The sequence below is a fragment of the Numenius arquata genome, chromosome 14 (assembly GCF_964106895.1).
Source record: "Numenius arquata chromosome 14, bNumArq3.hap1.1, whole genome shotgun sequence".
In the NCBI taxonomy this organism is placed as follows: domain Eukaryota; kingdom Metazoa; phylum Chordata; class Aves; order Charadriiformes; family Scolopacidae; genus Numenius; species Numenius arquata.
The window spans coordinates 16,086,153-16,109,216 of NC_133589.1; the positions used below are offsets into that span (position 1 = coordinate 16,086,153).

General features: G+C 48.8%; 1 protein-coding gene across 5 annotated transcripts; it reads right to left on the bottom strand.

Annotated features, from left to right (window-relative positions):
- Positions 1-2,461: 2,461 nt before the first annotated feature.
- LUC7L (LUC7 like) lies at positions 2,462-21,898 on the bottom strand. 5 transcript variants are annotated; one of them, XM_074158510.1, is made up of 12 exons: positions 21,725-21,744; positions 20,931-21,001; positions 19,690-19,784; positions 14,616-14,714; positions 13,789-13,899; positions 12,993-13,136; positions 12,493-12,669; positions 11,536-11,624; positions 7,043-7,072; positions 5,976-6,140; positions 4,845-4,906; positions 3,234-3,447 (listed from the first exon to the last, which is right to left on the bottom strand). In XM_074158510.1, the coding sequence occupies exons 4-11, from the start codon at positions 14,709-14,711 to the stop codon at positions 4,879-4,881; spliced, it is 840 nt and encodes a 279-aa protein (XP_074014611.1). In that variant the 5' UTR covers positions 14,712-14,714; positions 19,690-19,784; positions 20,931-21,001; positions 21,725-21,744; the 3' UTR covers positions 3,234-3,447; positions 4,845-4,878. The 5 variants fall into 5 exon arrangements, with proteins under 5 accessions (XP_074014606.1, XP_074014607.1, XP_074014605.1 ...); XM_074158504.1 differs by lacking the exons at positions 4,845-4,906; positions 20,931-21,001 and adding an exon at positions 5,450-5,493 and having other exon boundaries at positions 2,468-3,444; positions 5,972-6,140; positions 21,725-21,890; XM_074158507.1 differs by lacking the exon at positions 20,931-21,001 and having other exon boundaries at positions 21,725-21,890.
- Positions 21,899-23,064: the final 1,166 nt, after the last annotated feature.

Consider the following 23,064-nt stretch of genomic DNA (forward strand, 5'->3'; position numbering starts at 1 on the left):
TGAATCTCTTGCGTCAGAGACATCCCCACCTCACCCACAGGGCTCCCCTGCTTGCGTCAGAAGCACAGCGACTTCTCCACGCTCCAGACACCGAACACAACAGGGACTCTGGGGAGATCCCAGTGCATGAAAATCCTCTAGAAGAGGCTGTGGTCACTTCATGTGGACTTATTAAAAAGAAAGTACTTTTTTTAAGTGCAGCACTTGTTCCACAGGTCATAAACTCCGTGCTGCCCACGGAGTCCTTCCTGCACAGCCTGGAGAAGTTCATGGCAGCATGAAATAAAAGCCATCCTCCAGCTGCTGTTGTCCTTGTCAGCTGTCCCCAAGAGAAATCTCCTTTCTCCCCGCCCCCCAAAATGGAATTTTCCTTTACCCCTCTTACACATACACACACACACACACAGGAAAGATCACTCACAGGCCATTTCACCCACACAAACAACACCTCGCAGAGCCTCTCGGCTTCCAGCCTCCACAGGCAGCCCCTCGAACGGGGCCAAATTCTGCCCTGGCAGGCAGGAGGGCTGGCTCCAGTCACATCAAGCCATCCCTCCCTGCAGGGCAACCTGCCCCCCTGGCTGAAGCCTGTGGCTCCCAGCAGTCACGCAAGAAGTTTTTGCTTTCCAAAATAAGGAAAAAAGGGTGGAAATGAGATGACAGTTTAACACATTAAAGGTTTTTTCTCTCTGCAAGAAATGCTCTAATTGACACCTGCAGACTAGGCTTGTGGCCTGCCGAGAAAAAGAGAAACCTGAATTGAAACCTCTCCAGGAACAGTGTTGAAGGTTGTGTGACGAGCCCGGCAGAGGTGAGGGGCTTCTGGTATTTCTATTTGATTGAAATACAGACTCGCATTTGCAAGTGCTGCGTAAGCGTCTCCCCAGGACTCCTACGCAGCCTGCCAACCACACGGGATAAACGAGCTCAGATCAAACGGAGGATTAAAGCAACAAGCTACCCCGGCAGACTCCCTGGCTTTTACAAAAAGGGATTAAATTCCTTCCCAGGCTTCTTGATATTGCTTTTTGGCCAACTTCTTGGGCTGCCGAATGCGAAGAGCAAACCCCTCCAGTCCCAGGGCGGGCACCGGGGCCGGGTCAGGTGCAGCAGGGAGCCTTGAGCAGCCACGGCGTTTCACGTACGAGCAGCGCTGCTCCCCGGCCCGGCAGGCCAGCGCAGAGACCTGGAAATCAGCCGGGGATACCGGGGCTCGCCGGGAGGCCGCACCCGCGGGGGCGACCGGGGGCGACCAGGAGCTCGCCGCGCCCCCCCCCCACCCTCCCACCCCTCGCCCCGGCCCTACCCGCCGGTTCCTCGGAACCCCAGCCCAGCCTCCCCGCGGCGGGCCCGTCCGCGGCCGAGCAGTACCGGCTGGACCGACGCCTTGCCCCGCTCCCCTCCTCTCCTCACTCACCCCGGCGCCCGCCGCCACCGCCGCCACTTCCGTCTCCTCCTGCCGGAAGTGACGCCATGACGCAGGCGACGTGCCGGCGCCGCGCCTGCGCAGCGCGAAGGGCGGGCGCCATGTTCCGTTGGCGGCGGAGAAAAAGCAAGAACGAGTCCGGGCAGCACCGGGAGCCACAAACACAGATCTTTAATGCGATCAGACCGCGAGAGAACAGCACAGTCACGTACAGGCATCCCGAGAGCGCGCCCGTCGCCCCCCCCGGGCCCGCCCCGCCGCCCGCCCGCCCACCACCCCACCCCCCCCCACGGGCCCCCGCTCTCCCCTCACCCGACACGGAGGTTACAAAAAAAAAAAAAAAAAAACCAAACAAAAACCAATACGTGAAACCGCGGAATTCGTTTGTAAAAACGGACCAGGGAAAAAGGGGTTCGCATGCACTAAGGACTAACACCGAGGGAGCGCCGGGACGGCCGCGGGGAAACCGAAACCGTGAAGCAGCTTCTTATAGCGGAGCCTGGAAAGGGGAAAAAAAGACCCGCCGCCACACCCCCCCCCCCCCCCCCCCAACCCCCCGACACCCGGCCGTTAAACAGCACTGACAGACGGACACCCGCCGCCCGGGGACGTGAGAGCGAGCCGTCTTTAATTAAAGACGCCAGGCTCAGCCAGCTAACGAGCAGCGGGCGGCAAGTGCTTTTTACTCACACAATTCTCACAAAATACCCATCCCCGGGGGGGGTGGGAGGGTGGGTGTCAGGAGCGCGGCTGGGGCAGCAAAGCGGCCTTCCTCCCCTAGTGTAAAATAAACCTAGTTACAAATAAGCTAGTTACAATATGCAAATTCCTCCCCCACCAGGCCTTAGGACACAGCTGGTGCCTGGGTCCCCAGGGGCACAGAGGGAGAGGGGTGACTCCTGTCCTGGCCCCCCATCCCTGGATTGTGCCCCATCCCGAGTCACCTCTGCCACTCGGCCAAGTTCTGCCCGACCAGCCTGTTAAAAAACATACACCAACACTTTTTTGTTTGTTTGTTTGTTTTGTTTTGTTTTTGCAAGTCAGAAAACTCCCCGGAGGAAGCTCTGGCTCTGGAGTGCACAGTAAATAGGCAGAGTAGCTGTGGCTGTACTCCTCTACAGAAAAAAAATCAGATTTTTCACCGTTTTGCTTATTTAACACCCAGCATCTGATCTGTCAAGGTACTAAAAACCAGATCAAGCCCATCTTAGAACGTGCTCCAGCCGATTTGGTCATCCTCACAAAGCTGAGAAGCTTTTGAAATAGGCAGATCGGGGCTAAATTTTGTCTGTCCTGACTTAGCTGGAATAAGTGAGGCAACTCCTAAATGCTGGAGACATAAAAATGAGGTGGCTAAAGCGCTAAAAAGAGAAAAAAAATACCCCAAAACCCAAACAACCAACTCCCTTCTGAATTTCTTTTAACATATATAAACAGAAGGAAAAAAAAAAAAAAACCACAAAAAAACCCAATTAATTAAGTGAGAACCAGTGCTACTGGTGTGCTCACCAAGGGTCAGGGTAGATCTTTTTTGGAAAGGGCCGAAGCGTTAGAAACGTGCCGGCAGCTCGGATCTGTGACCACGGCCCTGCCCCCGAGGGCCGCCTTCGCTGGGTCGGGACAAACGCAGCGTGGTGCCAACCACCGGCCTCAAATCGGGAAACGATCCGTCCGGATTTATTTATTCCTCTACTAAAAACAAAATCCTGTTAAACGGTACGTAACTCTGCGTCTCTACAAACTCACAGCTATCTGCCAAACAATAAAAATTCCAAACTACAAAAGATGAGTCGTATTCAGTAAATATAAATGGGAAATTTAGGCTTTTGTGTAGAATGTTTATCAGACTATTTACAGTGCAACACAGATCGGTTTGAGTTCAGATCTCGCCAGCTTCTCTCTCTTCTGATCTCTTGGAACGAGATTTGCCATTTGTGCTCTCGTGCCGCCTCTCAGAAGAGCTCTTCTCTTTTCTCTCTCTGTCTCGTGACTTTTCTCTTGAAGATCGATCTCTAGAAGATCTGAAGTACAAAGTAAACCGTCGCTATAAGCTTCACAGCTAAAACGATTTGCAATATGCACAAAGTGACATCAGCTGTCCCTAACGGGGCTGTGGCGTAACGCAGGTTTCTTACGGAAATGGGCCTAGGTATTGCGACGGTGGGGAGCGGTGTCCCCCAAAACAGCAACTCCGGGCCCTCCCCGAGCTTCATGCAGGAGAACATCAGCTTTGCAGCGCCGAGTGCACGGCACGGCCTTTGTTACTCTCTCCCTAGAGTCATCCGTTCAAGCTCTTGCCACAGGGGGCTCTCTGAAGTCTTCCCTGGGCCCCTTATGAGTTTACTGGGCCATACTAAAGCGCCTGCAATTTCTTCCTCGTCTATCACTCAGCTCCATTTGTGTCTTCTAGAGTGTTTTTTTTTTTTTTTCCACTATGCTCTAGGCTAGTAGCTTTCTGCTCAACCGTTTTAAATGCCAACTGTATTCTTTGGACTCAAATGCCTGCTCAGCCCTGGGCTTTTGCTGCTTTGCATCCTGACAGGCGTTGACCTTAGCAGCACCCTGGGTACAAAGTCAGGATGATACAGATTTATATTCACAGCCCGTAACACGGGGAAATCTTTTCACAGCCTGCCCGGATCACAGCCCCAGATTTTCAGCAGTGCCTCGCTGTATCGGCCCACGCAGAATTAAGCAGAGGCTTCGTGTTAGGTCCAATCTGAACAGGCCGTTTTCCTGTGCGATTCATGCCAGCTGCCTTCAAAAGGTGCTGCTGATCCCCAAGGAGCTCTGGCAGCCCGTACCCCTGCAGAACCAGGCAGAGGCTTTCACCAGGCAGAGCCAGTGCATTTTACTGCGGGACTCAGTACACAGCTTTTTCTTTACAGTCACAAGAGGAGGGCCTGGCAGGAACCTTTGAGGTTCCGGCTTTCATTCATGTTGATGTAAGGTTTGGAAATACAGCACAATTGATATATTAAAACCTTACAGCCCTCTCTGTATCACACAAGTCATTTCATTTTCATTAAATTGTGTCATTTAACAGGAAGACTACACGAGTCTGTCTGGTAAGATTAACTCCTTTCCTGTTCCCACAGCAATGCCAGCTGCCTGTGGTCCTCCTACCCCGAGATCTCCAGATCCTGCCACAGGTTCTCCATTTCTTTCTAGAAGCAAGACCTTGGACCAGCAGAACCTGAACACAGGCTTCATTAATTCTCGAAGTGAAAACAGAAGCTACGCTTTCAGAGAACGGGATTTTTTTGTTTGTTCTCTTGTTTTTGTTCTATTTTCTGAAACTGATCCTGGTCTCTCGCCAGCTCTCAGTAATTTTGTGAGGTATGCCAGCTAGCCAATCCCCCTACGATCTCGATGGGCTGATTTCAATGGGTTCAAGGTTTTCGAAGTAATCCCTTACCTGCTCTTTAGTAATAGTTATTACAGGGTCTTCCTCACTTCCTAATTGTCCAAACTTCTTTTCTTTATTTTTCATGTTCAAGACAGATTTAAAAAAGGACTTTAGTATCTCAGCCATTGGAGAATCAACAGTATTTACACACCCCCCTCAGTTATTAACAGACTTCGTTTTTTCAGACCATTATTTCCCTCCCCTTCATCAGGTATCTTTAAAACCTGTTCTTATCCCTTAGCTAAAGGGACACAAGACACACAGCAGTAAGTCTGTTTCTAGAACTGTACTTGAGTGGTGGTGCCTAATCAGGGGAGACAGTGCTAAAGCACTCCCCTGTTAATTAGGAGCATTTAAAAAAAGCCAGTTCTAACTTCAGCAAGCACCTGGTGTATGCCTTGCTCCTGGGCTTAGAAGGGCAGTAAGGAAACAATGATTCCTTTCCTTTTTTTTCAATACTCCCACACATGCTCACCTCATCCTTCCTCCAACACAGCGGGTGTTTTGCTGAGTTTCAGAAGAGACTTAAAGCCCTTCTTCAGATTATAGCACTTCTCAGCAGAGGAGGATGGTATAGTCCTCCTCCCGGCTTCCTTTTCCCCTCCCCTCCGGTGCAGATTCCTAAAGAATTCTCTCTCTGTCTCTCTCGAGCAGCCTTCTAACAGAAGACTTCCCCCAGATCCCAAATCTTACACTTCTTTCCCCCTGCCAGCACTCAGAGAAAGCAGCTGGGAAGCAGAAGATAACCACAGAAATGTAACGTCAAAACTGCCTCTCAGTTACTTGGCTTTTCCAGGCCTGAGGGAGGCTCAGTTAGCTCAAGCAGGCCTTTGTGCTGCTGGTTGTGCAAGAAAACCAGCAACTTCTCAAGGCTCAGCACCGCAAATCAGGGAACCAGTTCTATCTCCTGGACTCCTCTCAAGCTGGGATCTCGCTATAGTTACTGCCCTACTGCTCTCACAAGAGGCCATCTACCAACAGCCACTGGAAACCCTGCTTTGGCCCAGGAGCTGGCAGAGGACACTGCAGCTGCTCACTTGAGAAACTGGTCATGCTCCTGCTCGCTCTAAGGGACTGGGGAGGCTCACTGCAATGCCAAAGGCTCCCCTTTCCAGAAGCACTCGTGTCAGGAATACATACTTGTGTTTTGAACTCCTGTCTCTGGACCCCCGTCGGTGACCTCTGCTGTGGCTGCGGGAACGGCTCCGGTGGCGTCTGTGTCGGTCTCGAGACCGGGAGCGAGACTTCCGCCGTTCACGGGAAGCCGATCTCGAGCGTCTCCGCCTCCTATCCCGAGACCGTGATCTGAAGAGGACACATATCGTCTCAGACTCAGGAGATGGCCCAATACATGGGATCTGTAGCCCACCTCTCACACATTCCCAATAACAAATACCCACAGCATCAGCACTCACCCCCCCAGCACAGAAAGCAGATCTCCCACAGGGCGGGCATCTCCGTCCTGGGCTTCATGCTACCAACAAAATGCCAATGGGTAGATCTGAGTTGCTGGGAAGCTTATATAAAAAGCTCCCACCATTAATGTAAACGTGTGCCGATGCCTGGAGCAGAGATTACCAACTGTGGCTCGCTCAAAGTAAGGCCTCTGTAAGTAGAAGAGAGGCCAAAGGACATGGCAGGTGAAATTACCATAACCCAGGAAAACCTCCCTTGTGAAAGTCTTGCACTTTAGAAGCAGATCTGTTTTAATCTGCTCTGAAAACAAAACAAAGGATGCCAATGTATACAGAAAGCAGCAGCAGATCTCCAGGTAGGTGATCGCTGAGAGAAGGCTGTCATACCACTAAGGCAAGCTCTTCACAGAGATGTGGGGGCCTTTAATCTTGAATCTCTGTATTTTTATATCTGAGGTATTATAAACCTAACAGATATCTTCCAGACATTAAAACTATGAAAGTATATTAGATATTTATTGAAAAAGGCCTCAAGCACATTCTCAGGCTCGTACTGGGGAGCGCACAGCATCCTCTGTCCTGACTGAGCGAGCTGGTATATGCTTCCCAGCCCAGCAGCTGACACTAAGTTGCACAGCACCACTGCGGTCCCAAGCCGTAGCTCCCATTTCTTTCAGGGAGCAAAACGAGACCGGGACACCGAGTGAACTCCATGTAGACCCAGGAAAAACCTCAGTAGCTAGTTAGAACCACACAGAGGTATTTGGGGGAACTGTAGAACTGCACACTCACCTTCGACGATCTCTATTTCTTGATCCAGACCTAGAAAGAAGAGGAGAGTTAAGTGAGAGAAGGTATGATCTAGTCAGCGGGTTCTCGATAAACAACCCATTCACCCTGGCAGTGCTTCACAGGAACACAACAATACCCCAGGTAACGTCAGTTAAAAAAAGCTTGCCATAAAACCATTAAAACACTTAATTAACTTCAATCTGGGGGGCAGGGGAAATGGGAATTTGTCAAAAAGTGAATAACTTTGTAGAAACACTAGTTTCTACATGCAGAGCTTCTTGTCAAAATAGAAAAAGTCTAAAAACCAATGCAGTCTCTGTTAATAAAACACTACAATGAACCTTTCCTACTTTAAGTTTGCCATGCATATTCGATATATACACATTACCCTCTGCAGCCTCACATCACCTAGATTAACACTTTCAAGAAAAAGTGCCACTCTCCAGTCAGAAAGATATTGGCAGTTTTCTGATTTCACTTCCTTTGAGGTAGTTGCACATTGAAAAGGCTTAAATAGAGAGAAAATACAGGATTTTTTCACTCATATTTATTTAACAAAAATCGGATGGAAATTTGCATCAATGATTTTTTTTTCTTGTTTGGGAAAGATGAGCTAGAAAAAAAATAAACGAGGGGGACACAGACACAAGGGAAGAATTATTACTGAAAAGTAACTGCGATACACAGAAAATCCTTCATCCCAGACTCAGGAAAGCAACTTGAGCACAATCACTCGCTATTATAGTGAAGAACAGTGAAGTCTCACTATTCTTTCTCGCATTTCCACGGCTTCAGAGCTCACGTACGGCGCTCTAACCTTAACACTGTCAGCATTAGCTTCTGACAGTCTGTAAATAACAACGGCACAATTCTTTCAACTTCAGAAGCGCCATTACTCAGCGCCACTTAGAATACCACTCCACATGAAAGATACACCCCCCCTTTCTCTCTATGGGCCTGGTTCAGAGCCAGCCTACACCAAATCATCACACGCTGCCTTAACGAGCTCTTTTTGCTTTAATTGAGAAGCGGCCGGTCTCCCTAGAGACTCACTCTTGTAACCGTTCCCATCTCCCCACTGCATACAGACTCAAGGGGGTGTTCCAGTTACACAGCCACAGACCTGTTCTGGCACCGTAACAAGAGATGCAGCTGAAAGCTACACACAGGCAAAATTTTAAAAACAAAGCAGCATCTATTTTAATAACATAATTTAAAACCATACTTGGATAAGACAAGATTAAGAGAATCGATGTACTGACATTTCTTCACCATGAAATGGGATTGTTCAATCATGGTAGGATGGAAAAAAAAAAACCAACAACCCTGAAATTTAGAAAGGATTTCAGGCAGAAAGACTGTAAACAAGGTGGAGCTGAACTTGGGAGTCAGGCAAACGAACCACGCGCTGAGGCAACACGCAAGACACCAGATGAAGGAAAAGCTGATAAACCAGGAGAGCAAGGCCGTGACCACACACCTCCTTTTTCATGTAACAGAACCTGCCAGAGCAGCAGGACCTCCTGTAGATGCCTGGCAGGCAGCCGAATTTTTTTTTTTTGGTGGCTGTAATTACTCCAAGTTCTTAATGTTCTTTTCCTCCTGATCACTTTATTCTGAATCACCGGTGCACACATCCACACAAAGCCATTCCATATCCCCCGAAAAGCCTGGCTGCCCTTCCACGCCTATGATCTGAGCAGGAGTTTGCACAATAAACTCCCGATAATCACTCCCTAACGCTAGACTTCAGAATTCAGGAAGCATCCAACAAAACAGCACTTTCCTTACTAGCCCGAATCAGTGCACAGCAGGAGACAGCAGAAGACCGCTGTCCAGAGAAGTGAGAGGCTGAGAATATTTATTATTTTTCCCCCTCTTTTTTGTCCCTGCCTCACAGAGGTTACATGCTGAGTTTCATAACCTGTGTTTTTGTCCAACTTATTACAAAGGAAATCCATTTGGCAACTCCACCTGGACTTGTTTGCCGCTGTACTCTGGAGGCAAATACTGAGGTCTGTTCTTCCAAGTATGTCACCTTTCCACAGAACTGCAGTCTTAAGAGATTACGGGGTAGCCTGCAGTCACCACCGACACAAAACAACACAGAAGACTTGTCTTTATTTGCCACTAGGGGTGACAACTCAGTTGACTCATTACTATGTAGAAATCACAGTTTAGTAGACAAATTAATAAAGTGTGTGAGAGACAGTTTCACAGATAAATCTACAGGTTTCCATAGTATGTTATAGCGCCTATAAGTCACCAAAAGCTTCTTGAAGTCAAGTGGAACTCTCTCTCTTACTGGGTAACACCATGAAGATGCTGTATATGAAGACAGAACAAGTAAGAATAATGAAGGCAATATAATTGCTGTGGTTCCTTCAAGTATCAAGCTGTACATAAAAGAGGCAGCCTAAAAGGCAGTATAAGCCACTGATTCGTTTTTGATGGAAAAATGCCCCATAGGCACGGTGTTGTACAGCTCCCAGATCAGAAGGTGCTGAGAAATTGAGAAATCTGGGCTCTAGTCCCAGTTCTGACACTAAGCGTCCACTGCGAAAACTATTTTCCTTCTTTGGGTCAAGTTCTCATTTTGGAGATGCAAATAGTTTGACCTCCTTTGTATGGCACTCCTGGCTCCTTCATAACATGCTTTTCTTTGGCATCTGAACAGAGGAGCACAGAGATGCCCCCAAACGGAGCAAGAGCAAAGGCCGGCCACAGTCTCTGTGCCACTAGTGCCACTTATGGAACCAGCAAGAACTCAGACTTTAGGCCAACTCAACGCAGTTCTTAAACCCCTCATATTTAAAGCATTAAATATTCAAAAGTCATCTTCAAACCCCCTTATCAGATGCATCCGCGAACACAAGAAGCTCCTTAACTCTCAGGAACTGAGACTTTTAAAAAAATCAAAACAGAACACAAAGCCAAAACCACAGATATGCCACAGGAGGAAGAAAGCCAGCATTCTGGGGAGACCCAGAGAACTCTTCCTGAAGACAACTCTGTTGAGCAATTTTCACAGAGTAATGATCTCCAGGAAGAAGAGGCACCATGGAGACAGCGAGACCGAGTCCAGGTTAGATATGGTCCTACTGTTGGTCTGGAAGGGCCTGCCACGAAGGAGCTGCATGGGAAGACACCTCTTATTTCCATCTTTCTGTCCACAGCAACAACATACATCAGTCCCTTTCAATTAACTCCTGCACTCATCAGCCAGTTCCAGATTCTGCAGGTCCCAAATATAACTGCATTACTGACAATCTTACACGGATGCCAAAAAATTGCGAGGCTCTACGTGAAGCGCTGCAGTTCAGGAGAAAGCTGCAGCATTGAACTGGCATTTCATACAACATCAGGCAATCCACATGGAGAGAGAATTCGCATAAAACACCCTAAGTGGAGAATGCATAACAATCTGGGGCTTACATCTTCCCAATACAACCAAAATCACCAAGCTGCAGACCACAGAAAACCAAGCTGCTTCCATCCTGGTATTTATTTGCCAGCATTTCCAGCAATGTGTACCCAGAAGCCAGGGCCATGTTAGAGCATACTGCAGTTACGTTATCTCTCATGGCTCTGACATGGATGGCTGAAACACACTCTGAAGTTTAAACCAAGGGTCAAATCGAGCTTTCCACAGGCAGCAAGGTTGGAGTTTTTGACACAAGGAGAAACCTGTGAGGTAATTGGGGAAATGCTGTGACAATGAGAACAGCATTCCTCCTCAGCCACTTCCTCTGCCTGACCGCTGGAAATAACCACCCTCTCCACACCAGGCTGTTTAACTCAGCTGTTTACACACAAGATGCCTGTTCAAGTAGAGAAGAAATAGTTTTTCCAGTTCAGCTGGCAAGAGGCAGAAGAGCTTGTCCTGAGAATACCAACACTGCAGCCACTCCTGCTGTTCAGGGATTATACACGCATGAGCAGAAGGTGACATGTATGGCCACAATCGCCAGAAGAAGCCACTCCTTGGGATTCCCCGGATCCCCTAGGAAATTTTCCAAAGCTGTGCCAAAAGCACCTCACTTACAGTAGAAAAGTTTCTGAGCAAGACAGACAGCCTGCCGTCCGGCTCACGGATCCCAGCTCCATTCCGCTGGACGGGAGGAGGGATGTCCAGGGAATTTTTGAATGACTAGCACCATTTGAGCAAAGCTAGTCCTCACTCATCTTAAACCTTCCCACTCAGATGCACTGGATGAGGGCATTTTATCCAGATTCCCAAAGGCAGGGACTAGACCAATATAAGCCTGAAGACTTATATAAGAGCTCACATCTTTCAGTTAAAACAATACACATACAATCACTCTAAGGCAGGGGTTTTGTGCATTTGTTTTCATCTTCAACTGAATGCCAAGGTGCTCACACAGCATCTGGAGCATTTCCAACAGCTGCTCCTGCAGCAGATGCTGCTTTCCTGCAATGCTCAGATGCAAGAAATCAGACTATTTCAAAACCAGTTATCAGCTTCCACTTACCGTCTGCCCATTCTCTCCTCTCGCTCTCTCTCCTCTCTCCGTCTCAAACGGTCCTGGTTTCTCTTCTCTTGCTTTTCTGCCACCGTTTTCTAGAAAAGAGTTCACACTGCATTTCAGCCACACAGTAACAGGTCAGAGAGATCTGCAGAGAGACTGCAGAACTACCTATTCGGGTAGGAAGACAAAGGTAGTAAGACAAAGAACCATTTCACTGTATTTTATGTGCTCGTCAAGATCTCTGTTGAGGTTCTCATTTTCCTCACAACTTCACTAACATACATCAGTGCAAGAAATGCCTCTCTCTACTTTGAGTGCTTGTGCTCTCAGAGACAAGCCCGTAAGCTTTGAGGCAAGGGACTGTCTCACCACAAGCACACACGACACAAGGAAGCAGTGCTCTGGCCTCGCACCGATGATCAACCGAGGCACTGACCTCAATATACTGCTTAGTGAATAAGGCCCAGGAATCACAACGGTTACCCAAGCAGGCTGAAGGTTTCTGTTTGCAAGCAAGACCAGCGCTGCAATTCCATTACAAATCACTCCAGAAAACTTCTAATCACTTCAGCTACTGAAGATCATCTTCACCGACAGCACTATGTGAAACTTCAGTTCAAGCATTTTGTTAAGAGGCCTCAAAGTGCTCTTCAATATTCAAAAAACCCACAGTGACAAATTTCAGCCAAAATAATGAGAAAGAGCAACAGTACAGTCGCACGTACTTACGGAAGAAATGACAGCAGTGGTCTGGTTTGACTAATTCTGAGGGTATATATTTAGATACCCAGAAATTACAGAACGAAACCCAAGATGAAGCTACTTAAACTTCCATCTGAAGTTTCAATCAGAAACGTCTGGGCTTCTACAAGCATTCTGCAAAGAATCCTGTATGAATTCAATAAAAGTGTGGAACGTCTTCAGAACTACAAGGAGAAGGTTTAAGACAGAGAGGATTACCCTCAGCTGATCCAGTTTCTCACGAATCTGAATGAAACCCAAGTGTAATTTGCCTCCAAAGTGGTCAGCAAGACGCCGGTCATTGTCATGGAGCCCCAGATATGCTGAACAGACTTCACACACACGCAGCTTCTGCTGCTGGAAACTGGATGCAGGCATTGAATTCCGGTATTCTTCCTAAAGGGAGGCAAAAAACCCATGCAAACGTCAGGGAGCCCTTACATAGTCACAATCATCCAGGGAAACCCCTGCAAAAAATTGCCCCGACGCTTTCAAGAATCAAAAAGCACCCTCAATATAAAGGATGTGCCATACAAAACGCTTTGCCAGCACAGCTAACCTGCAAATGTCTAGTGACTAAATACTTCAGAGGACAAAACCCCCCTGGCCCCAGTCACCTCTCTTCACTAGGAAAAGAGGTAGGAACCACCCCGCTGTTTGTCACAAATTTGGCCCAGCTCAGTTCACTGTTCCAGCTCAGAGGAGAACCAGGGCCATACCTCCGCCTCTTTCTTTTTTGCTCGGACTTTCTCCACTTCCATCAGGATCTTTTGAGACTCGTCAACATTTCCTTCAGCTCCCAGCTGTTCAGCTTTAGCTAGGAGTTTTCCAATGTCTTCATTCAGTTCATGTACTTTCTCTGCCTAAAGAGAAGAGTTAGTTTTTAGTAAGACAAAAAACTTGCTAAAGCTTGCAGGACAACTTCTCCTTTTTCCTCTAAAAAAAAAAAAGCAGTTGTTGGAAGGTGACCATAAACCTCCAAAAGTCAAAGAAGTCCCAACAAAAAGGGATTGGTGGACCAAGTACAGGCAATGCTGTCACAGACACATGGCAAAGAGAGGGGGAAAGGGAGGGGACATCATCAGTTTTACTGCAAACAGTGGCCCATTTCTGGCTTGCAGGACAGAATAGAGTCCACAAAATCAGCTTCAGAAATGCTTTGTATTGTCCTGATGAAGGATGCTCCCAAAGAAGAACCTTCATGAGCATTTGTTAAGTGAAAAGACAACAATCACGGGATGGATCTACTATTCTAAGCTATTGTATTAACATTGAATAGTAGGGAGGAAACCAATGCTTTATTGCCATGCTAAAGCAACCTATTTTAGAGTTCATGTTTTATGCTTCTATGGCCCTCTGAACATCTACATTTGTCACAAGAGTGGCCAGAGCAGCATTTGAGGATGGCTGGAACCCACAAAGCATAAATTCCCAGTATCAATGGTGTCAGAGACCAGAGAGGACCAGTGCTCTTGCGCAGACTTTCAGAACAAACCTTTAATGAGAGGACAATACCTTTGCAGACACTTCAGCACTGATCTCTTCCTGTGTCTCAGCCAGGCGTTTCTTGGCCAGTTCTGTTCTCCTGTCACACTCTGCGATGAAGGATTCCAGGTGATCCATCGCCTGCGTGTTCAGACAAAGAATTGTGAGTAAAGGTGTTCTCCATGCCTCATCTAGCTTCGACAGCCAACAGCTACCTGGTGCAATGCCTGTATAACGCATAAACAACCTCAAGAATGAATGCCTTGAGAAAAAATACGTAACACTTTGGAGAAAAAGTAAAATTTGCTCCCTGCCCTTAAGTCTGTCATCTCTCTGGAACCTGACACAGTTCCTTTACTCTGACACATAAAAGGATGCTCACATGAAGAGTGCTTTGCACTGGAACTTCCAACGCACAAGCACCAGGTGCAAAGACAATAGCACTGGACTAACATGAAAAGAGAAGACAGAAATGTTCTTCCACTTGATCTCTTCCATCACAGAAAGCTAAATCGGACAAAAGCAAAACTACAGAGCAGAAGGCTTTTAATGTCAAATCTCCTTCTGGGACAGGCCACCAGGTTACAATGACCTGGTCCACAGCAGGAGGTGTGGGATGCGAGGAATGCCAGAGGAGCCTCCCAGCTAGCTGGACTAATGGGGTTGCAAGGATCATAATTAGTTTTACAATTTCAAGTCAGCAATCAAGCTGGCATTTGGGAAGGGGCTTCACATTCTTGTCAGATAACACATCAAATAACATGGCTAGCTGAAACGCCCACTGAGTTCTACTGTTCAGCCAAATAACTTCAAGTGGCAGCTTCCAAAAAAGTAACAAAAAATGCTTCCGTACTCACATCCAGCTCAAAAAACAGGTCTCTCTCTTTACTTGCAATCTCATAATCTGCTCGCAGTGCCAAGTCATGGATCTTTGTACATTCTCCCAGGTCCATTCGCTGTTGAAAAGAAAAAGGAAAATCAATATAAGAACCCTCCATTATAGTTACAAGCAGCAAATACTTAACTCTTGCCAACTGTATCATATCGAAATATCACCTCTTTAGGCAGAAGAGCTTCCTCTTACCCTGTCAGTAACAGAACTAGCCAGAAGAACCACATGCTTGCTAGAACTCCTTTTCTAGATGTTCCTGGAACAACATTAAAATGCCCCAAATGTTTTAAGTCCAGTCCTACTCCTGCTCTAGGTCACAGCACAGCCTTTGAAATCGCTGGGAGGGAGCTGAGAGGACGCAGCGCTGCCACAGCAGCTCCTTCAACGGGCACCAAACGCCTCCTGTTATGGAGCTACAGCACAGAAAAACATCCAGCTTTGTTCCCTGTTTAAAGCTCACCTGGAAAAGCACATCTGTGCCAGGAGGAGCCGTAGTAACATACTGAAAGATACCAAATCATAAAACACAGACAGAATGCTTCCTATCAAGCACAAATGGACTTAAGGGAATAAGGGGAATGGCCAGTAGAAAAGCACAAACCCACACTCGGCAACAGCAGACTCGTAATTCTAGAGCTGGCCCCTTCCCACGTTCAGCTGTGGCCTGGGATTTTAAAGCCTGCCCAGCAAAGCTAATTCCTATGCCTAAGCTCATCTAATGAAAGACTTCTTGAGAGCATCTCCTCTCCCAGAAAGCCCTGACTTGCATGCTGCGCTTCACTCCCATTGCAGTCGACGCTATTTAAATTTGTTATTTTCCCCAACCTAGTACTTAAGAGCCACATGAACCCAAGTTAATTATGCTCTTAAAACATGGAAATTGCATTTCCACATTATCAGTATGTAACAGAGAACATTTTTCTTATTCTTGAGGTAGAAAAAGAATGTGACATTTTGAAAGCCAAAATAATAAAAGGCCTAAGTGTGAGCCACAGTATAAATGGCAGGGTACATGTCGTCGCGTGAAGGAACACCTCAGCCAGCCATTCTCTTCTCTCCCAGTCACCACCAGTCAAGGAGCCCAAGCCCCAACACAGCACAACAGGTGTCAACTCATAAAACTGCATAAAAAGCTAAATACAGCTAAATGGGGATCAACACAGAATCCCTGTGGAACACCACAAACTAGAGGTGGGGGTGCCAGGGACACCTTTGTGAAGCACTGAGCAGCAACGGAGGAGTTTAGAATGAAGCAAAGCAACTAAAGCAAGCTCCACCAGGTAACGCAATTACCTGCGTCAGGAGCTTTTCTTTTTTTAAACGAAGAAAATAAATCCAGATGACTTGCCGCGATTTAGCCTTCCTAATTTTGCTCAGATTTACCAGAAACAGGAGGCCACAGGCAGCAGGCTACAGAAACAGACACTGCGTCCAGGAACAGTCCTGCTGAGCTCTCTAATGGTTGAAATTTAATGCCTACCAAAAAAAAAAGCTTTCTGGTACTTTCAAAGCTTAATCGTGTTCATCTTCAGGTTAAGCCTCTTCAAAGAACACTAGCGAACTACTGTTATTTTACCACAAAAATAACTTTCCACAACATGACATAAATCTTTTATTCTTATGGTTATTCTACTGAGATCCCTTTCCAATATAGGGAGAAAACAGCAATATTAGATGCGATTGTCACAGATCATAACTATTCTTATCTGAACTCTTCTAGCAAGCTGAGCCTCTAGCTCCACTTTAGAGAACAAGCTGTGACCCAAAACTTCAGAAGAGCCTCCAGTGTGCTCCGAATTCCTCTCCCTGCTTGTTAAAAGGCAACGACTCCCTCAACCTCTTCCTCTGGGGGAGAACGTTCAGGTCTCACCAGCATACAAACCTCAAGTCTTCCTCCACGTCCTTGGAGGTGGTCCAGGTGCATGGAGATTTTTCACAGGTATTGCTCACGTCAGGTAAAACCACTAGCCCTTCTGTCTCAAAGAATCCTCTCGTCTCAGGGAGGCTTCTCATCAAATACTCACCCTTTTTCCAGCAGCGATCGTGACCAGACACCCGTGGCTGGTTTTTAATACAGGTATTTGAGACAGGTAAAGATTTAACCCCCCATACACACAAAGATTTAATACATTTAGATGCCACTAATAATTAGGCCTGCTCACATTTGCTGAGCAATCCACTTTCTGAGGTATCTCTTATTACCTCCACTAAACTGCTAACTCACCAGAAAGTCTATTTCCATGAGGAAGGCTCTCTAATAGTAATCAGAGCTGCAGAGTTTTTCCCAAATAAAAAAGAAAAGCAACCCCACGAAACCATTCTGCAACCTACAGATTTCAGCTCACTCACAACTCCCAGTGGGGGACGCACTTAATTCCCTGAATGTAATTTCTAAGCTATGTTTTTCTTGGGCAGCTTTCAGACTCATCTGTCCACTTATTAGTGGAGCTAAAATTCAGGAGAATTACCAGCTGATGCCATCTCTGAATGTGCTGCAGTACTTCCACAGACAAAAAAATATGCTTATCGTTAGCTGCAGAGCTAACTCAGTGCAGGCCACTAACGATCTAGTGACAAGTGCCCTGATAACAGCACATGGGCATATTTAACTTGTGCTCTCCCAGAGTTTTCCTCCTTTCCCACAGAGACCAAAATGAGAACCACTGTAGTTTATTTAGTGATAAGTTTAGGCAAGTTTCTTGGGTCAAAGGCTTTTATGACCAGGAATATTGGCCCAACTAAACAAAGCAAACATGAGCACGCCCTCTACAGCTCTCAGGAATATTCCAGAGCTTCACTTACAGCCTGGACTCCTTCTCTTACCCTGCACCTGAAGGTCAGGGAATGGGACTCCATCACATTTCACTGAGCACAGCTACCCAAGGGATCCAGCTTCCTGCTCGCCTCCAATCAGCCTCCCACTAAGGAAGATCTGCACACGTGAGGATGCAGCAGCAACAACGCCTTCGGGGGAAGGATGCAACATAACCAGCACCAGAAGGCTTGGAGCATCTGTTGGAAATTTCCAAAAAGATCCTAGGTCCCGATTTCTGCAATTAGACACATCCAGAGATGGATGCTACCCCGTCCATCTGGGGCTGGTTCACCCACACAGCTCTTCCTTTAATGGAGCACCAGAAGATACCAGTGAACCTGACCGAGATCACGAGGAAGGCCTGCACATTCCAGTTACGTTCACTCTGTACTGGTAGCACTGACAACTGAAATGCTGTTCCCGTTCCAGACATCACATGTTCTTTCAACACAGATCTGTGGCACCAAAACTCTCCCTTGCCCCCAAGAACCTGCTGACAGCGGTGTAAAGAGCTCCACGGCCACTTAAAGGCCTCCACAGGATCATCTGAGTGATCCACAAGATCACTTGCACAGAAGCAGGTCTTCCTTCCCGCTCCTGTGTGACATTTCGGAGCACAAATTCCACAGCACAATATAAGAATCAACTCACTGCAGACAAGTAACAACAGAAGCAAGAGAAAACAGATTTCTCAATGTGCTTCTCTGCCCGAGGAGGCTCCCAACCCATCTGAACACCTCAGACTTCCTCCCTGCTGTGGCACTAGCTCCAACAGTCACGCACATCACTAAATTCCACCCCTTCGACTCACCATTTACTTTCTTCCTGGAAAGGTGCCTGAAGAGGCAGAAGGCAGCCTGCACCTTCAAACCACCATTTGGGCCCCAAAAACCTGTTGTAGAGTCTTATGTAAAAAAAAAAAAATAAAATACTCTAACCAGAGCAACATGCAGGAAGGATAGAGGTGGGCAGAAGGTGATTTCAGCAGCTTTACAATGCTGAAATGGAAGTGAGGGGATAAGGAGGCTGATGGAGCGATGGCTGAAAAAAATATCTAAGCTTCAAACGAATAAAAAATAAATACAGAGATTATGAAGACTGGTACTCCACTTCCAATCTTATTCTGCAACAGAATTCGTTGAAAAGCTAAAGTCTAAGCGCTCAGAGCTGAGGCAGCTTTTGCTACAGCTCTCTCTACTAATGCTGCCACAGAGTCTTGCTATCGCTGCGACACACAGGGAGGAAGGAGTGCCAGCCCTCTCCTTTGTTGGGAGCCCACTGTGTCAAACCCAGCTCTTGAAATAACAGCAGGAAGGGCCATAAATAACGCCGGTTTCTTTAAACAATCTGGTTAAGTGGATGGACAATGTGAATCGTTAGGATATTTACTGTCAAACAGTGAGGGTAAAGATGGATTTCAAACATCTATACTCATCTCCGCCCTGCGATTCTGTAATACAGCAACAATTACAGAAGACATACACTGTTTGCTTTCCAAAGTCAGACTGCATCTTTCATCTGGGCACCGAAATGGAATGTTTACTTCACAAGATCTCGCTGCTAAAAGCCCATGTCGCCTTTCGCTCTCAGAAAGAACATGAGAGCCAAACCTTTGAAAATTTGCCAGCTCTGTCCCCAGAGGGCAGCAGCGAAGGAGCCGACTCAAGTGTTTCAAACCAGTCAGGCAGCGTCACACACCACTCTGACCAACCAACTCTAAAGACAAAGTCGGCCGTAGCTGTAACCTGCCATCACCACGCCAACCAGCAACGATGAAAAAGCTGCCGTTCCGTCAGGGGAACATCACATCGCCACAGAGAGGAGACTGAAAAGCTCCAAGGACTAAGAATTATTGCCACTGGTGAAAAAAAACTTGCTAACCTGGAGAGGCAATGGTGAACTAGAGCACCCGGGACAGAGACTTGCTATGGTCTTGAGACCTCCACATGACAGATTTCAGGACCTAACCATCTCAAATTGTTAAAAGGAAAATAAACTCGCAGCTTCACGTGGGATTGTGAGAGAAAAAACATTTCAAGTGAATTCTCAGAGCTCCCGAGTGGTTCTATAAACAGGTCACAAATTGAAATTAAAATTGTGACTGCTCCTTGGGCACAGAAAGTCTGATCCCTCCTAGAAGTCACTTAGGACACACAGCTGAGCCCTGAAGAGCTGTACCAACATCTGCCTCACCAGAATTCCTTATTACAGAGAATATACTCACTGTTCCGGCCAGGATATCATGAGGACAGCAATCCAGAAGATGGCTCTTGCAAACACGATCGTCTGTAAACTTCACCCTTTGTCTGGTTTCATCTCCTGAAATTCATTTGTGGTTTTAAATAAGGAGATATTAGAATACCGATAAGAGAACAAAGATGTCGGTACGATCATTTCGCCTCAATATGCAGATTAAAATACTTGGTGTTCCTGCTCCCCAATATTACTCAAAAAAAAAAAAAAAAAGCTTAGAGGGTAACAGGATATTCTGGAACACTTATGACTGGCAACAAACACTATTTTAGCATTTATTCATCCAGTACACCATGTTAAACACAGTGTTGGCGAGCCAAGTAATGTCCAAGGCCTGTCATCCATATAAAGAGACAGCACAGCCAGAAGAGAAAAAAAGGAGACAGACAGTCTGGCTCACAGCCAAAACCTTTTGTTTTTGGTTTTTTTTCCCCTCTTTTCTTTCTTTTTTTTACCCTTTTTTCACTGTGAGGAAGGGGCAGGAGATACCAAAAACCATGCTATCAGAGGGTTATGAATCACAAAAGAGGGCTGTGCTGAATAGTTTTTATAGGCACTTGCTATTTGCTCATCTGATAATTACGACATCAGTCCATTTGGTTTGAAAACCGAATACGCGGTCTGCGTGCTTCCCAAGGCCGTGCAAAGATGGATCTTGTAGGTCTCGGCCTGGAACACAAAGCTTGCTTCCCACCCACGTCCCACCCTCAGAGGACATTTTACACTCAGGAGCCACTTAAACAAGACAATATCAGAAAAAGCAAAAAAATACAAAAATAAAAAAAGAAACAAAGTTAGTCAATACACACTGCGAGCTCCAACATATACAATACCCATCTGCATTCTTCAAGACCTCAGCTGCAGAATTTTATGCCCACTGTTGAAAAGTTTTAAAGGAAAAGTTTTCTTGCCCACACCTGCAGTAAGGAAGTCAGGGGAATGATACATAAAAGTAAAGGCAAAGTGGTAATGGTATGTGACAATTTTAAAGCTCATCTGTGTATATGACACAGGTATGTGTAATACTAAAGTATGAATATAGTTTAGGATTCACAAGCATCCAGGAATAATGTTGTGTCTACTGAAAATGTTTTTTTTTTTTTATTTTTTTTTTCTTTCTAAGCTACACTTTAAAAGTTACTTGTGAAAAAAAAAGCAAACACTTTTTTTTTTTTTTTGTTATAACAGCTTTAAAAATTGGTTGTGACTCACGGCTCGATGAACATGAGGCTTTTCTGCAACTCCCTTGCAGATTGATGTAGGCAGGCAAAGATACACTGAACCTTTATAAATAAAATAGAGGGGCCACAATTGTTCAGTTTGTATGAAATAAAAATATGGGAAGCAATTCAATAGCAACTCAATACACAAAGAAAGAAAAGCACTTATTCACTTACGAAACAAAGTGCAAAGTACCTCAACAGCCCTGCTAACGTGCCAAAGGGAATTTAAGGACTCGGGCAAGTCGCAGAAGGGAGATACAAACGGCAGCGGGAACATAATTTTGCACAGGCTGTCACATTTCTTTTCTCGGACAACAACTACCACGGCCGGCTCCTGCAGGCACACCTACCTACATGCCTCTATGTACGGCGTGGCCTGGGCACGGAGCTTTCCCTAACGCCTCTCGGCAGCCGCCAGAGCCCGGAGCGGCGGGCTCCTCCCGGGGCCGGGCCACGCCGGGCGCTTTCTAGGGCCGGGGACGAGGCGGGCTCCTCCGCCGGGCAGGCCTACCCCTACCGGGCTCCCCGTGCCCGAGCTCGCTAGGCCGCCCCGAGGCGCGGCGAGGCCCGGGCCCGCTCCGCCGGCCGCCCCGCACCGCTCGCTCGGCGGGGCCGGGCTGCGGCTCCGGGCTCGGGCCCGCCGCGTCCCCCGGCGCGGGCGGAGGCCGATCGCGCCGCAGGTCCGGAGCGGAGGCGGCGGCCGGACCGGGCCAGGCCCTGCGCGCGGCTGAGGCGGCCGCCAGGCCGCGGCCTTTCCTGCAGGCCCCGCCCGCCCCTACTCACCGTCCCGGGCCGTGCCCATGAGCTGATCCAGCAGGGCCCGCATCTGTGCCTGGGCCGACATGGCGGGCGCGGGGCCGGGCCGCGGGGCGCGGCGGGGCGAACGGCTCCGGCCTGGGCGGCGGCGGCGACAGCGGCGGCCTCGGCGGCGACTCCGGCCTCAGCGACGGCGGCGGCGGGCGCTGGGCGGAAGCGGCCCCTCCCGTCGCCGCGCGGGATGCTGGGACCGGTAGTCCCGGCGGGGCGGGGCGCGGCTCGGTTCCCTCCCGCCAGGCCGCACTGGGGCCCGCCGCCCGCCCCGCCTCGGCGCCGAGCGTCCCCGCCTCCCCCGCCCGAGCGGCGGCCCGGGGTGGGCAGGGGCTGGGGCTGGGGCTGGGGAACCCGCGGCCCGGCTCCTCGGCGGGCCCGGCACCTAGCGGGAGGGCTGTCCCTGGCTGCCCCGGCGCCGGGACTGGCCGAGCGTGAGCTGTGCCGAGCCGTGCCAGGCCATGCCGAGCCGTGCCAAACCACCCCGAGCCGTGCCGGGCCGTGCCACACCATGCCCGGCCCTGCCAGGCGCCGTGGAGGGCCATGGCGGGCGGCGGCGGGTGACAGCAGGGAACAGGCCGGAGGGTGCCCGCGGCTTATCGGCTCCCACCCGCCGTGTTTGCCCAGCGGTGCCCGGGCGGGACGACTGCTGCTGCCGCCGCCCCGGCGTTGCCGGTGTGGGTGTTTGGAGAGGGGAGAGGGAGCGCTGGGGGTGCCGGTACCCGTGCCGGTGTCCAGCTCTGTCCCCACAGAGTGTCCCGGGGCTGCCAGCCTGGGGAGGGGGCTGAGTGACAGCCCTGCCCGGGCTGGCACTCTCCTCGCCCGTGCTGCACCGTGGCAGGGGATGGGGACCCCATCTCAGCGGCGGGGGACAGCTCGGGGCAGGGTGGCAGGGAGGGCTCCGAGGGAGCAGACCAGGAGCTGTGGTCACCCCCAGAGCAGGGGGGACAAGGCAGCTCTGGAGGAGGGCTCTGGCCATCCCCAACCCTGATGGTCGGCGTGTCACCCCCTGAGTGTCCCCAGCACAGGCGGTGATGAGGTCTGGGAGCTGTGTCAGGTCCCCCCCCCATCCTGTGCCCTCCAGCTGCCACAGGCAGGCTGTCCTGCGTCCCCTGGCCACCCTGTGGCCCCCCCCAGCCACCCCCCCGACCATCTGTGTCCCCTGGCCATGCTCTGTGCTGGTCCAGATGGCCCCGCTGGCACATCCTGCTGCCAGAACAGGAATAGCACCTCTGGCCACAGCCGCCTCGGGACCCGAGCTGCTCATGGTCATCACTCTCTTCGGTCCCTCACACGATGCACGGGTCAGCGTGGTC

Excerpts from the sequence above, each read along its gene's own strand:
- LUC7L (XM_074158504.1), bottom strand. The coding sequence starts at position 21,785 with ATGTCGGCCCAGGCACAGATGCGGGCCCTGCTGGATCAGCTCATGGGC. Across the intron at positions 14,715-19,689 it reads ATGATATCCTGGCCGGAACA|CGAATGGACCTGGGAGAATG; the intron begins GTGAGTATATTC and ends TCTTTTCAACAG. Across the intron at positions 5,494-5,971 it reads GGAGTTCAAAACACAAGTAT|AAGGCTGCTCGAGAGAGACA; the intron begins GTATTCCTGACA and ends GTCTTCTGTTAG.